The following is a 14,025-nucleotide window of genomic DNA, read 5'->3' as shown; positions in this document are numbered from 1 at the left end:
TTTGTAGCTTTCAGTCAATATTTTGTTCCCTTCCTTTTACCCCACATACTAATTTTCACTTTTATACGTCAAATATACTTGTATCTCAAATCTTTGTCAAGTATGAATACAATACAATAATTGCAACTTGATAAATGAAGGCAATCATTATAAGTAAATGAGACCGAATAATATTAAATGGTACGCATTTTCAATAACTTAATGTTGTTAATTTTACATAAGTACACAATTTCAATAGAAAAAATATTTTTAGTAGGTTTTCGAAAGACAAAAGGCGACAGTTGGTAGCTTAATCTGGCGTTAAATTAAATTAAGTTGTACTATAAGCCCGATGTTTTATTAGTATTTGGTTCATTTAAGAATAGCTTAATTGAAATTTTGCTTTTAGCAGGATACTAAATTTATTACTTTAATATTACTAAAGTACAAAGTTGAAGTAACATGAGAAGCTCCAAAAGAAAATGACAACTCAAGTGAGAAAACATTTATAAAATTTAATCTCAATTTTAAATACCTTAATCTGATCACTCATGTGGTTGTGTCTGTGCGTGATGATTAGAGAATCAGTAAGCATCATCAAATAAACATAATTTACACATTAAAAAGTAGAAGATTCAAGAGATATTCTCATGTTTGGTAAAATGAAATTTTTTTGTACTGAGAAATAATTTTTACTATTATCCATTAGATTTCACCCTCCTTAAAAAATATGTTTAGTTTAGCAGAAAAAGAGCATAAACATTGTCACATGCAAGGCTCATGGACACGTTTAACCGCAGCGGAATTGAATTGAATAACATCATGTAGGAATACAAGGTCAACGTTGAGGGCCATAGTCAGACCCCCTCATCCACAGTAGAGAGAGAAATACTTATAATATTCTTCTTATATAGAGAGAGAAACAAGGCAAAGAAAGAGATAGACGCAAACGTACAACCAATGCACACAACCATCTCTCTCTTGATTACATTATATTAACCGAATAAAAAAAATAAAAGGTGAGAACTTTGAGTAGAAATAGGAACGCAGAGAGAGACAGAGAGAGAAGCAATGAAAAGCCTAGCAAACTAGAGAGAGAGAGAGAGAGAGTAAAAAAAGAAAAAAAAACGCAAAGGGCAAATCGGAGGGCTCAAAAGGGGCTTTGGGAGAAGAACAAGAAGGGGAGAGAGAGAAAGAAAGCTGTGTAGATACATACAGATAGATACATGTAGAGAGAGAGAGAAAGCGTGCATCTGTATGTGTGTCTGGACGGTGTAGTGTGTGAAAGGGGGCAATTAAAAGTGAAACTGCAGCATTTGGTCTGCGCAATCCTCAACATCCCCTCCTTTTCCAAAGCTCCTCTTGTCTCCCCTTCAAATTAGAAACCCACTTTCTCTCCCCTCGCCGGGAAACTTCATCTCCGCCGCCGCAATAATCACCGTGCCCTTTTTTCTCCTGCTTTGATCCAGCTCAGCTGAAGGAAGAAAAAGAGAGGTGCGTAGCTGTTTGATCACCTTCATAAGGTTAAAGATTGGATTTTTTGTGGTGGGGAATATTCTCCGGCGGGATGAGGCTCCGGTGATAAGCTCCGGCCATCTATATTAAGGTGGGTAAGGCCTTCTCGGGGGCAGCGAGAGATATAGAAAAGAAATGAAGACGGCGAGCACCGGCGCCGGAGGTCAGCCGGCGAACGCCGCCGCCGTTGAAGGTCTCAGTCTTTCATAGTTTCATTCCGCCGCTCCTCCATTACCTTGTGCATTTTCTTTACGATTCGAGTTGAATCTTTTCTTGAAAATTTTCGGAATTTGTTATTCTGAAAAAAGGAATAAATGGGAATTTTGATTTGAGCCCTAGTTTTATGTGCACACAAACTGATAATTGTTGGGCGGATTTGCAGTAGAGAAGAAGAATATTAACGCAGAGTTATGGCAAGCGTGCGCCGGACCTCTGGTGAATCTGCCGGTGGCTGGGACCCACGTCGTATACTTCCCTCAGGGCCACAGTGAACAGGTTTCTCTTCTCTCTCTCTCTCTCTCTCTAAGTTACCAGAGTGGCAGCTGCTAACGTGCGCGGTTATAGTTCCATCTGCTTAGCCTTGGCGCCCCTTGTCAGTGGCTGACTCAATTTGCTCACATGCAAGGATTCCATGAGTTTCATTTCGACTTTATTTATTTATTCACTTCATCCTTGCTATCGTGAGCTGGTGCGTGGAATAATTAAATAGAGTATGCATATGCGTTGGGTAGTTTGCAGACATGGGTTAAAATTTACCCTTTGGTTACAAAAGACAGAGGCGTAATAATAGAGACAATTTTTAGTGGAAAGTGCTAATGTGCGCAGTTCTGATGGAGTGAGTTGGTAGATGGGGTATTTTTTAGGGTGGGGGGTTGCGCACTTTACCAAAATGTCTTTTATGTCATTTTTGGACATCTTGGTAAATATCATTATGTAGATGTAGCATAATTAATCCACTCTTAATATTTACCTTAATACAAAACTAATTTTTAACTAAATACTATTTCATCCACTCTTTAGTTTTTTTGTTAATATATTACCTTAATACAATCTAATTTTAACTAAATATATTTCGTCCACTCTTTTAATTTTTTTTTTCACGAAATCTTTTATTTTTGATGGAAAATACGCATAAATTCCATTAAAAATTATCCTAGTTTTAAAAGTAATTTTAGTTAAATTAGGCTGTTTACTCATTTTTATCATGTTAATGCATCAAGAAACAAACTTCCTCAAAGGATGACATTGTTGGAACTGTTGTGGAGTTGATGATTTATTCACCTCGAATTTATTGCTTTGCTTTGATCATATGAATTCATAATTTCCCTCCATGGTTGTACTGATTTTTTTTTTAATTTGAAGGTTGCTGCTTCGATGAAAAAGGACGTAGATGCTCAAATCCCAAACTACCCTAATCTTCCATCGAAGTTGTTATGCCGTCTTCACAATGTCACCCTTCATGTACAGTTGCTTCCATCTCTTGTTTGCGAGCTTTACGAGTTTTTTGGTTCTTCTTTTGAAGAATGAGAATAGTGATAGTGATTGTGATTGTGTGTTTGTTTCTTGTTATCTCATTAGGCTGATCCAGAAACAGATGAAGTATACGCGCAGATGACACTCCAACCAGTGCCATCGGTAGGTTTAGTATAGAGAGGATGCAAGAATGCATGGTGTTTTTGCTTACACATGCTTCATCTTGCCACAAAGAAATAAGACAAATTATAACATTTAGATGTTATCTATTGCAGTTTGACAAGGATGCTTTGTTGAGGTCTGATTTGTCAATGAAAGCAAATAAACCCCAAACAGAGTTCTTCTGTAAAACCTTGACTGCTAGTGATACTAGCACTCATGGGGGTTTCTCTGTGCCTCGTCGTGCTGCAGAAAAGATTTTCCCTCCTTTGGTTAGTAAGAGTTGTCATCTGTCTTTGTTTTGGCTCGTTTTCGCAAAGCCATATCATATTTCTTATAATTGAGATGATGTTTCAGGATTTCACAATGCAACCTCCTGCACAAGAGATTGTTGCCCGAGATTTACACGACAGTGTTTGGACTTTTCGCCATATTTACCGGGGTAAGCTCACACCAGCCACAATCTCAAGCATTCACTCGTAGTTTTTCAAGAGTGTTCTTGACTTGTTATGGTTACAATTTAGGACAACCGAAGCGCCACTTACTTACTACCGGATGGAGCCTCTTCGTGAGTGGAAAGAGGCTGTTTGCAGGCGACTCGGTGCTATTTATTAGGTAACGAATTTCAAGTTCCCCTTGTACGAATTACAAAGGAGTTTAGGAAAATAGTTGTAGTTTCTAACATGATCAGCATACTTGCAAACACAGGGATGAAAAACAGCAGCTTCTTTTAGGCATACGGCGTGCTAACAGACAACCGACCAACTTATCATCATCGGTATTGTCAAGTGACAGCATGCATATAGGTATCTTAGCTGCAGCTGCCCATGCTGCGGCCAACAACAGCCCTTTCACCGTCTTTTACAATCCAAGGTAAGTTCGGTTATGATTCTCCATTAGCATGTCTACGATTGTTTGTGTCTTGATTTCGTAATATGTGAACACGAGCAGGGCTAGTCCATCGGAGTTTGTCATCCCTTTGGCCAAGTACTATAAAGCGGTTTGCAGCAACCAGATATCTCTTGGCATGCGATTCCGGATGATGTTTGAAACCGAAGAATCTGGGACACGAAGGTAGTACAGATGGCCAGATGTATTCAAGTTTTTGCCATATATCTTTTACTTTTTCACTTTGTCACCTACTAGCTTGATCTGAAGAACCATGCATCCTGCAGATATATGGGTACAATAACCGGGATCAGTGACCTGGATACCGTCAGATGGAAGAACTCCCAGTGGCGCAACTTGCAGGTAACATTGTGGATTTTGCTCGTTTTCCTGCACAAAATCTTTCATTCTTTCCTATTTTATGTGAAACAGCATGTATTGTTAGTGGATATGTGTTGAAGAGACAGTTGACATTGTGTGAGCAGGTTGGCTGGGATGAGTCCACTGCTGGTGAAAAGCGTAATCGCGTCTCCATCTGGGAGATCGAACCCGTGACTGCCCCATTCTTTATCTGCCCCACGCCACCTTTCTTCCGTTCCAAGCGCCCAAGGCAACTAGGAATGCCAGGTAAACATGTCATACACAGTTTTCCCTTGTATGTGCTGCTTTTGACATGTCAGTCGTGTTTCTCCTTGTAGACGATGAATCTCCTGATCTCGACAACATATTCAGGAGGACGATGCCCTGGCTTGGTGACGACTTTGGCTTGAAAGATCCCCAAGCTCTGACTGGCCTGAGCTTGGCTCAATGGATGAATATGCAGCAAAGCCCGTCGCTTGCAAACCCAATGCAACCGAACTATATGAGTCCGTTGTCTGGTTCTGTTCTTCAGAACCTCACCGGTGCTGATATCTCGCGGCAGTTAGGCATGCCGGGAACTCAAATCCCTCAGCAGAACAACTTGCAGTTCAATGCCCAGAGGCAAATGCAACCGTCTCAACAGCTAGATCAACTGCAGAAGCTCCAGCCTTCCACATTGAGCCCGATGGCCTCGATCATGCAGCCACAGCAGCAGTTGAGTGATATGACTCAATCGAGGCAGAACTTAATCGGCCAGACTTTACCTAGCAGCAGCCAAGTTCAGTCTCAGATGTTGCCGTCGCAGAACCCTATCCAAGCTCAACACCAGTCTCTTCTAAGCCATCAACTGCAGATGAACCTATCACAGAATCTGCCTCAACAGCAGCAACAGCAAATGTTGAGTCATTCTCAACAACAAAATTTGATGCAGCCGCAGGCGTCTGATCACGTCAACCAGCAGCTGCACGTGCCAGAGAACCAAATACAGATGCAGCTTCTGCAGAAGTATCATCAGCAACAGCAATCAATGATGGCACAGCAGTCTGCCATGCAGCAGCCATCTCAACTGGCGCAGCTCCAAGATCATCAAAAGCAGCAATTAGACATTCCACCGAGCTTTTCCAAGCCTATGTCAACGAGCCAAATGTTGGATGTGTCTCAAACAACATCCAGTATGATCCCTCAGTCTCATGTTCTTTCCCAGCAGATGACGAGAAATAATAGCCAAGCGAATCCTCGTTTTGCTCAGCCACCTCAGCAACCAAAACTTCAGCAACAGCAGCAGCAGCAGCAACCGGGGATGCTATCGGAGTTACCAGGACACATGGGGCAAACGTTTCAGCCTTCAGCCGGTAGCAGCAGTTTGTTAACAGGTGCTGCCGGTGGAGGTCAATCAGCAGTTACAGACGATGTCCCGTCCTGTTCAACTTCACCATCGACAAATAACTGCTCAAATGGAGTCCAGTTGATGATGAACGGCAAAAACCAACGCGCTACAATGGTAGGGGATGAGATTGCTCAGTCTTCAGTCACTCAGTTGAATTCGAGTGGTTTAGAGACTATACCGTCTAGCAGTAACCTAGTCAAAGATTTACAGCAGAAGAGTGATGTCAAACCTTCGTTAAACGTATCCAAAAGTCAGAACCATGGTTTCTTCGCATCACAAACCTACCTCAATCCTGCTGGAACACAGATAGACTACTTGGATAGTTCGTCTTCAGCAACATCAGTTCTTTCTCAGAATGATCTCCACATTCCACCAAATAACAACTCAATGTCGTTCAACTCCCAGTCGATGTTGTTTAGAGATGCAAGCCATGACGGGGAAGTTCAGGGCGACCCAAGGAGCAATCTTGCTTTTGGGGCCAACATTGAGAATCAGTTGGGAATGCCGATGATGCCTGATACATTGATCACTAAGGACATGGTTGGATCGGGTAAAGACTTTGCTACTGATGTCCCGTCTGGAGGAGGCATGCTCTCTGGCTTTGACAACTCGAAGGAAGCTCAGCCTGAGCTATCATCATCAATGGTTTCACAGTCATTCGGAGTTCCAGATATGACATTCAATTCCATTGATTCCACAATAAATGACGGTAGCTTTATGAACCGAGGTGCTTGGCCTCCGCCTCAGATACCTCGGATGAGGACATACACAAAGGTTGGTTGTTCATAACCCCATGTTTAGTGGGTTTAATGAATGACCTCTTGTTATTTGCATTCGAGTTCTCCTAGGCTAACTTGCCAAATGTTATCGTGCAGGTGTACAAACGTGGGGCCGTTGGAAGATCAATTGACATTACTCGCTATGCAGGATATGATGAGCTTAAACAAGATCTGGCTCGTAGGTTTGGCATAGAGGGACAACTAGAGGACAGGCAGAGAATCGGCTGGAAACTCGTATACGTGGATCATGAGAATGACGTCTTGCTAGTTGGCGATGACCCTTGGGAGTATGTCCTCACACTTACGCAATGCATCATTGTTTATTTTGCCACTCTCAACATCAAGATTAACAACTTTTACGTGTTCTGTTCAGGGAATTCGTGAACTGTGTGCGTTGCATAAAGATCCTTTCGCCTCAAGAGGTTCAGCAAATGAGTTTGGATGGAGATTTTGGGAATAGTGTCCTTCCAAACCAAGCTTGTAGTAGCTCAGACAATGGTGTGAATTAGTTGGATACAATTTCTAGACGATTCTTTTTTCCACATGGGAAGCATAGCAATGGCTTATCAGCACAACTTCACTGCCCTCTAACCTCAAGTTGGTCATTGGCCACAGATAAGACGAGGTTTCATTAAGGGTGGACAAAGCTTCTCCGCCGGGTGTTTTTTCAGGCATGGGAGCTCTGCTGTGTGTTTTAGGAAAAGCTGATAAGCCGAGAAATAGATGGAGTCTTGTTAGGAAGCATGATGGCATAGTGTGTTTCCACATTTCTCCATCTTTGGTTAGAGAGCCAGAGCTTGAGTTATGTATGCATCATATAGTTTCGAATTGTATAGACCACTAGATATGTTTTCAGTTTCGCTTTGTGATGCCAATGTTTAACTATAAATATAAATCGTAGCATTCAAGGGAGTAACCGAAAATAAAATCTTGCCACACAACAACACTGTCATGGTGTTTGTCAGTCCTTCAGTCTCATTTCACTTGATCGGAATTCTTTTCATAGTTGTCTCATTTTATTTGACATGTTTATTTTTAGATAATTGCTTTACATTTGTACTCCCTCCGTCCCACTTCAATTGGCACACTTGCCTTTTTTGTTTGTCCCACTTCAATTGACACTTTCCAAAAATAGCATGTGGTCCCTACCTTCTCTACACACATTAAACAAATGACCCCCACCCACTTTACACACTCAACCCTTTATTCTTAATCTCCGTGCTCAAAGTAAAAGTGCCAATTGAAGTGGGACGGAGGGAGTATTAAATACGAGTTCACATATGTTTATAGTATAATCTTACTCTTCTTAATAATTGTATCAAAATATGTTACTCTTTTTGTTTACAAAAATTGTAATCTTATTTATACTTTCATAGTTGTCTCATTTTATTTGACATGTTTATTTTTAGATAATTGCTTTACATTTGTATTAAATACGAGTTCACATATGTTTATAGTATAATCTTACTCTTCTTAATAATTGTATCAAAATATGTTACTCTTTTTGTTTACAAAAATTGTAATCTTATTTATACTTTCGTACATCCACAAAAATTGTACTCCATCCGTCCATAAAAAATACAATAAATCTATGCAGTCACATTGTGGCCATCCACACACTAATATAATAAGGAAAATTTTGATTTATTTTATTTATTTTCTAAAATAAAAATAGGATTTAGTTATTTTACTATATTCTCTACATTGTACTTATTATTATTTTTTTTGCATATTTAATTTATTTTTTTAATAAAAATAAAAGTTACCAAAAAATTACAAAAAAATAATTACAATGTAATATGATAAAATAACTAAATCATATTTTATTTTAAAAAATAAGTTAAATAAATTAAATTAGTTTTTATTTAGATAAATTGTGGGTGGCCACAATGTGCTGTTTAGCATTACTCTAAAAAATAATCCTAAAGAAGGATGACACGGATTTTAATGAAAATGATTAAATTTATTGTTAGTGGAGAAAGTGTCCACATAAAAGATAGTGTTAATAATAATAATTAATTGTATTGTGAATGAAATTTAGGACCCACCATGTGTAGGAACTTTTCAAAAGTATAAAGAAACTAATTTTTGTGGACATCCCAAAATGGCAAAATGAGACTATTTTTTGTAGAAGTATCTTTTCTTTTTTTGAAAATTACCTTTTATATTTTAAACCTTATTTACAATTAATATTTACAAAAATATCATTCCTTAATTTTTCATTTTGGTGAGCCCAATTATTTTACGCTAAAACGACTAACCTTTATGGGATATCTTTTACGCTAAAACATACATCTCCCAATTATTTTATAAAAATTCGTGTCTTTCATTCTCAATACAATTTTAGTTGACAAAGAAAGTGTTAAATATGAGCTCACATATTTACACTGCAATCTTATCAAATAATTGTGCTGAAAATAAATAATCATCCAAAGATCATTTACACGACACAATTCCATCTTCAATTGATATTACCAAACAATGTTTGATTAAACAGAATATTAATAAAGCTAGACGAATTCTATTGTTCATAAGATTAGAGATTCCATACGATAACAAGAAATTAAATGGTCACATGTGGCATGTTTTATTCAGTTTTTCCTGTAACACTTTCTATATGTAAATAAAGTGATTGATCAGATCAAATGCCCTCAATATATCTTTTTGTATGTTATAAAGTATAGCCTAATTGAAATTTTAGAACTGCCGTCATACACTCATAGTCATGCCACTAACAAGAACACTTCTATAAATTAGGAAAAAAGCGAAGAAAGGTTGCGATGGAAAATCAAAGTTTGAATGAAGTCTTTAATTTGAAAGGAAAGTGTGAAGTATGAAAAACAACAAGAGTGAGAAATTTCTAGGGTGAGTACATGATGGATAATAGATAGACGAAGACGAAGTTGAGTGACTAATCGTTGGCTTAGTAGCAGATAGACAAGATTGTGATTTAGCTGACCATTGGTTCGGGACTCGCAGCAGACAAAGTATCCAACAGGGAATCCTTGGCTTCCAGCTCTTCATGCCATAAAGGAAGAGTGTCACCTGGGTAGAACTTCCGCGAAACCCCATCTTTGTTAATCTGCAATACCAAAGCCCAAACCTCAGATTTGTGTAGCCATTTATATCTTGTCTCACAAAAATGCAACTATATAGTAGCTTTTATGATGGAAGAATGGAGTCTTTTTTGCAGACAAGATGACACTTTTTTTAGAGCTACACACTCTCACACACATACTTTTGAGCTTGGAGGGGAAGTATCTTATCAAATGTGTGCCGCTTCATCGTAAAAAACACCCAATATTTATATTTCTAGAACTTCTCATTTGCAGAGTTGAGCTGCTGTCCATTCAAACTATGCATATTATATAGGTGGGGCAGACAACACATCACATCTGAGGTTCCATTTTCCAACTTAAAAGGGGGTGGGTCACTATCTAACCAGGAAGCATAGCTCATTATCAGAAAGGTACTCACAGTAACTGTTCGAACAACACCACCACTAGCACCATCCCGAGCAATTGCAAGAGAGACTGCTTTCACGACTAGTTTCTGAGAGAATGTCAAGGAGATACAAAATTCAGTTAGATAAAAGGTTACTGCAAAATGGAGCAAAAACATGAGACTATTATGCAAATCACTTCAGGAATCTAAAGTTCCTCAAGGACAAAAGCATGCATAGGGAAAACTTCTAAATTCTTGCAATTTCATAGGAATTGGGACAAAATACACACCTCAGCTTCATCCTGTGTCATCCCTTCCTTCCATACTTGGTCAAAGAAACCATACAGATATGAAGAGCCAGATCCTGAGATAAAAAATGACAGAATTGCTAAAGGATCCATGAGTAAGGGAGAAATAATTAACCTGACATGCAAGTTAAAACCAGGAAGCTGAGGCTTCACTATTGAGATTCGGCAATTGAAAACTTAAAAAATTTAACCAACACCCACGAAGATAATGGACTAAAGGATCTTCAATAAACTTCACATAGGAATATAAGAAGGAGTACATGGAATATAACATATCTCTGAATTTAAATTTCAGTTACGTCTACCTAGATAGTAGATACTGCTACTAAGTACAAATACTGCATTTTAAGGTTACAATATCAAAATCATGCTTTTTGTCTGCTTAGAAATTTAGCATGTAGGTTACTAAAGGAGGTACGGGTATAATGGACATGCACTGATGCAAGCAATTCTGAAATATGTGAAAACCAGACAGGACAGATATAGATCAAAAGATGGGAAGGGACACCTCCAATAGTGAAAGGCTGCTCTAAAAGAGTTCCTCCGAGAGGTATTCCATATATTTTACCACCTTCATACTTGTCCCACCCACCAACTATCAATCCAGTTTGCAACATGTTCTGCAAATTCAATGAATTAGAATAAAATCAAGACTAGATACAAAATATGCCACTACTTCCAAAACACAGGTGAGAATAATAGTAGAAAGCATAAAACTGGTTGCAAAATTAAAAAATCCCATGTCACATTGTTGTGACTCTTGGATAATTCAGATAGGATCACCAGCTTGAGTTCACATATGTCTCTATTAACAAACATATTCCGGACTTATCTATTTCTACATGAAGAAATTATACACTACTTGGTGGTCTAAGAAAGATTTTAATCTCTCTAAAAAAATGCAGTGGAGGAAAATGAATGGTTCTACTGTATTAATGAACATAAGGCAGATCTACTTGTATTCCAACATTTTGACTCTTCTAACTGAGAAGTTAATTTTGGAATCGCAAGCACTTGACAAATAGCATGAACAAAAAAAGTAGACAAGGTTCGCAGAAATTAGGACTTTCCTAGATAAGCTTATCAGAAGCACTAAATTCTCTCAGGAAACATTGTTCTTTACGGGAGGGATTAAGAAATTAAGCTTCAAAGGCATTTTATAAGAGGAAGCAACCAATGAACAATGTAGTTAGATAATAATGATTTATAGCATATGGATTATCATAATACTTGACTTGTAATATGCACACAGATCAACAAGTTGAAGATAAGGGAGCATTGGTAAACCTTGTTATTGTAAGATACCATTCTGACAAGGTTTGCTGCAACTTTTACAGTTGCAGGCTGCCCAAGCTGTATCCTGCATCCATGAACAAGTAGAAGAGTGTCATCTTATTAACATTTTTAGAAGTCCTTACTAACATACACAATTCATTCAGCAAAAACCAGGAGGAAGTGTATCTATTAGCCATTAAAACTGGCATAGTTTGTTGTCTGGACTTACGTGTGTTGATGGAGGTAGTAGCGAACATAATCTGAAAGAACCTGAGAATCTGCAGCCTGATCAAAAGAATAAGGCAAATGTGTTATTTAGAAGAAGGGAGAGGGAAATCTATCCAATTGTGCAGCTCATCTATCAAGGAGTGAGCTTATGGATCGAGGCCACGATTTTGCACTAAAAGCCAAAAATGATGGTAAATTGTACTGCGAATGGCCATCAGCCATCACCATCATCAATAGAAAGTGATATGAAAATGCAGAATCAAATAGTCCAGCACCAAAAGTGCATCAGCTCTAAATTTGAAGAACAGGTCACAACAGAAGGAGGCAGTAACATGAAGCAGCAAGGCTCGGACAAGTAAAGTGAAAGCTATGGCAGAGCCAGAGAAGGCAATTATAACGTACACTATGGCAACTAGGTAAAAGCTACAAACATAGAAGCACCCGCCCATATTCCAGTTTAAACCCTTTAACCAAGAACTCCAAACAGACGTGTGTGTTGCTTATATCAAGACAAACACATCGACACAAAAGTCCTTCTGTAACTACTCTTACGGTTATGTATAAATATGTATTAGATGAAACTTTGAAAATCAAAACTAGCCATGGACTATCATAGACAATTTTTTGTCATCAATAGCTTGTCCCTAAATACAATTCTTTTAATTCAGAGAGTACCAAAAACTCAGCAGACAATATGAGAAAAGCATCACTGAATCTGTACACATATAACTTCGCTATAAAACGAGTAAAAAATGTCAAGAAATAATTTCCCAAAACCTAGAAGAAAACATTGCAAAACCCTATAATTTCCATTAATAACGCGATTAAAGAAAAAACAACCGCGTAAAGTTCATACCGAACCAGAGCGGCAAATGTAGACATTGTCGGTCAACTGAGTGATCTTATCAGATGCCCTATTCGCCACATACATTCCTGCAAAACTCATTCACAAAAGAATATAACAACAATAAGCACCAAAATATAATGGCGATAAGAAAATGTACGAAGTTACAAAAAATCTTTCAAAAAACGTACCGGTGCTGGTCCGAGAGTCGGCGCCCAAAACAACGCCGCCGTCGTATGTGACGCCGATGATGGTGGTTCCCATCGAGTGCGGGGCGTTCAGATCGTTGTAAATTGAGTCCATGACTGAAGATCGATTGGAATATGTGCGAACTGGAGGAATTAACAGCAGATAATAATTTGTTGGGGGGAGAATTGGGGAAAATGTAGAAAAACAATAAATAGGGAGTTTCGTGCAGCTGAAGAAGCTTTTGTTGCAGTGTGCAACAATATAGGTTTGACCCCTAAACTTGTAAGAATTATTGATTGGCCCCTAATTAATTAAAAGCAAAATATTACGAATTGACCCAGTTTTTGAAGATAATTGGTTCGTCTTTCGTGCTTACCCAAAACAATTACCCGAAATCAAATTGGGCTCAAATCCACTAATTGTTCCCCAACTGAAATGAGTGTTCGCGAAAGCTGTTACTTGGCATTGTTTATCAATTGCATCAAGACTCTTTCTTTTAACTAAATATTTTAATTCTATTCATAGCCCCCATTTTACTCACTATAACCCCCTATTTAAAAAAATAATAAAAATAATTATGAATTTACTATTTTATCCTAAACTTCATTTTATCCTAAATTTCATAACCCTCTAAATTAAGAGAAATCAAATTAAAATTTTCAAACTTTGTCATAGCCCCTAAACCCTATCCTTTGCCTGCAACAAGATTCCATCTTTTCAAAAAAAAAAATCCCTTCTCACGTAACGTATAATCAATAATTTTACCAGTTTGTCCTATACAAATTATTTGATTTTGCACTGATTGGAAATGAAGATGCAGTGATTCTTTTCCACTTCAATTATCAACGACGCGTCAATCACTTATGAAGGCGAATTAAGCACTCTTGGATGCCAAGTGCTTCAAGTGGAGATACTACTTGCATGCCTACGGTTCCCAATAATTTTGAGGTTTAGCCTAACTTGATTTTGTCTACCCAATATCTGGATTATCTTTCACTCTATTCTGCAAAATGTGTAATTGAAACAGAATTTTTTGTGATCTAGTGTTGCTAAATCTTCTTGATACTCCATTCGTTCTAGCAAAAATGAGGCGTTTCTTTTGAACACGGGATTTAAGAGTTAGTGTTTATTGAAAAAGTGAATGAAAAAGTAAAATAAAAGAGAAAGTGAATGAAAAAATAGCTTTGATTTATTCTA

General features: G+C 38.0%; 2 protein-coding genes across 3 annotated transcripts; one reads left to right on the top strand and one right to left on the bottom strand.

Annotated features, from left to right (window-relative positions):
• Positions 1 to 920: 920 nt before the first annotated feature.
• On the top strand, positions 921 to 7,504 carry LOC130988533 (auxin response factor 19-like). Its single transcript, XM_057912418.1, has 14 exons — positions 921 to 1,687; positions 1,877 to 1,989; positions 2,857 to 2,955; positions 3,073 to 3,129; positions 3,243 to 3,398; positions 3,484 to 3,568; positions 3,651 to 3,741; positions 3,835 to 3,999; positions 4,078 to 4,200; positions 4,302 to 4,377; positions 4,500 to 4,641; positions 4,713 to 6,535; positions 6,637 to 6,827; positions 6,914 to 7,504. The coding sequence occupies exons 1-14, from the start codon at positions 1,630 to 1,632 to the stop codon at positions 7,047 to 7,049; spliced, it is 3,315 nt and encodes a 1,104-aa protein (XP_057768401.1). The 5' UTR covers positions 921 to 1,629; the 3' UTR covers positions 7,050 to 7,504.
• Positions 7,505 to 9,323: 1,819 nt separating this feature from the next.
• On the bottom strand, positions 9,324 to 13,285 carry LOC130988520 (proteasome subunit beta type-6). Of its 2 annotated transcripts, XM_057912406.1 has the most exons (8): positions 12,831 to 13,285; positions 12,652 to 12,728; positions 11,797 to 11,852; positions 11,580 to 11,652; positions 10,801 to 10,912; positions 10,275 to 10,348; positions 10,018 to 10,092; positions 9,324 to 9,622 (listed from the first exon to the last, which is right to left on the bottom strand). In XM_057912406.1, exons 1-8 carry the CDS (start codon positions 12,940 to 12,942, stop codon positions 9,491 to 9,493), a joined length of 711 nt encoding a protein of 236 aa, XP_057768389.1. In that variant the 5' UTR covers positions 12,943 to 13,285; the 3' UTR covers positions 9,324 to 9,490. The 2 variants fall into 2 exon arrangements, with proteins under 2 accessions (XP_057768389.1, XP_057768382.1); XM_057912399.1 differs by having other exon boundaries at positions 9,324 to 10,092; positions 12,831 to 13,086.
• Between the last annotated feature and the right edge of the window lie 740 nt (positions 13,286 to 14,025).

The sequence above is a fragment of the Salvia miltiorrhiza genome, chromosome 1 (assembly GCF_028751815.1).
Source record: "Salvia miltiorrhiza cultivar Shanhuang (shh) chromosome 1, IMPLAD_Smil_shh, whole genome shotgun sequence".
Lineage (NCBI taxonomy): Eukaryota > Viridiplantae > Streptophyta > Magnoliopsida > Lamiales > Lamiaceae > Salvia > Salvia miltiorrhiza.
Note: the sequence above shows the minus strand (reverse complement) of the source record. Positions and strands in the feature narration are given on the sequence as shown.

Excerpts from the sequence above, each read along its gene's own strand:
- LOC130988533 (XM_057912418.1), top strand. The coding sequence starts at position 1,630 with ATGAAGACGGCGAGCACCGGCGCCGGAGGTCAGCCGGCGAACGCCGCC. Across the intron at positions 3,569-3,650 it reads TTTTCGCCATATTTACCGGG|GACAACCGAAGCGCCACTTA; the intron begins GTAAGCTCACAC and ends GTTACAATTTAG. Across the intron at positions 4,201-4,301 it reads GAAGAATCTGGGACACGAAG|ATATATGGGTACAATAACCG; the intron begins GTAGTACAGATG and ends TGCATCCTGCAG.
- LOC130988520 (XM_057912399.1), bottom strand. The coding sequence starts at position 12,942 with ATGGACTCAATTTACAACGATCTGAACGCCCCGCACTCGATGGGAACC. Across the intron at positions 12,729-12,830 it reads CGACTCTCGGACCAGCACCG|GAATGTATGTGGCGAATAGG; the intron begins GTACGTTTTTTG and ends TGAGTTTTGCAG. Across the intron at positions 11,853-12,651 it reads ACATTTGCCGCTCTGGTTCG|GCTGCAGATTCTCAGGTTCT; the intron begins GTATGAACTTTA and ends TCTTTTGATCAG.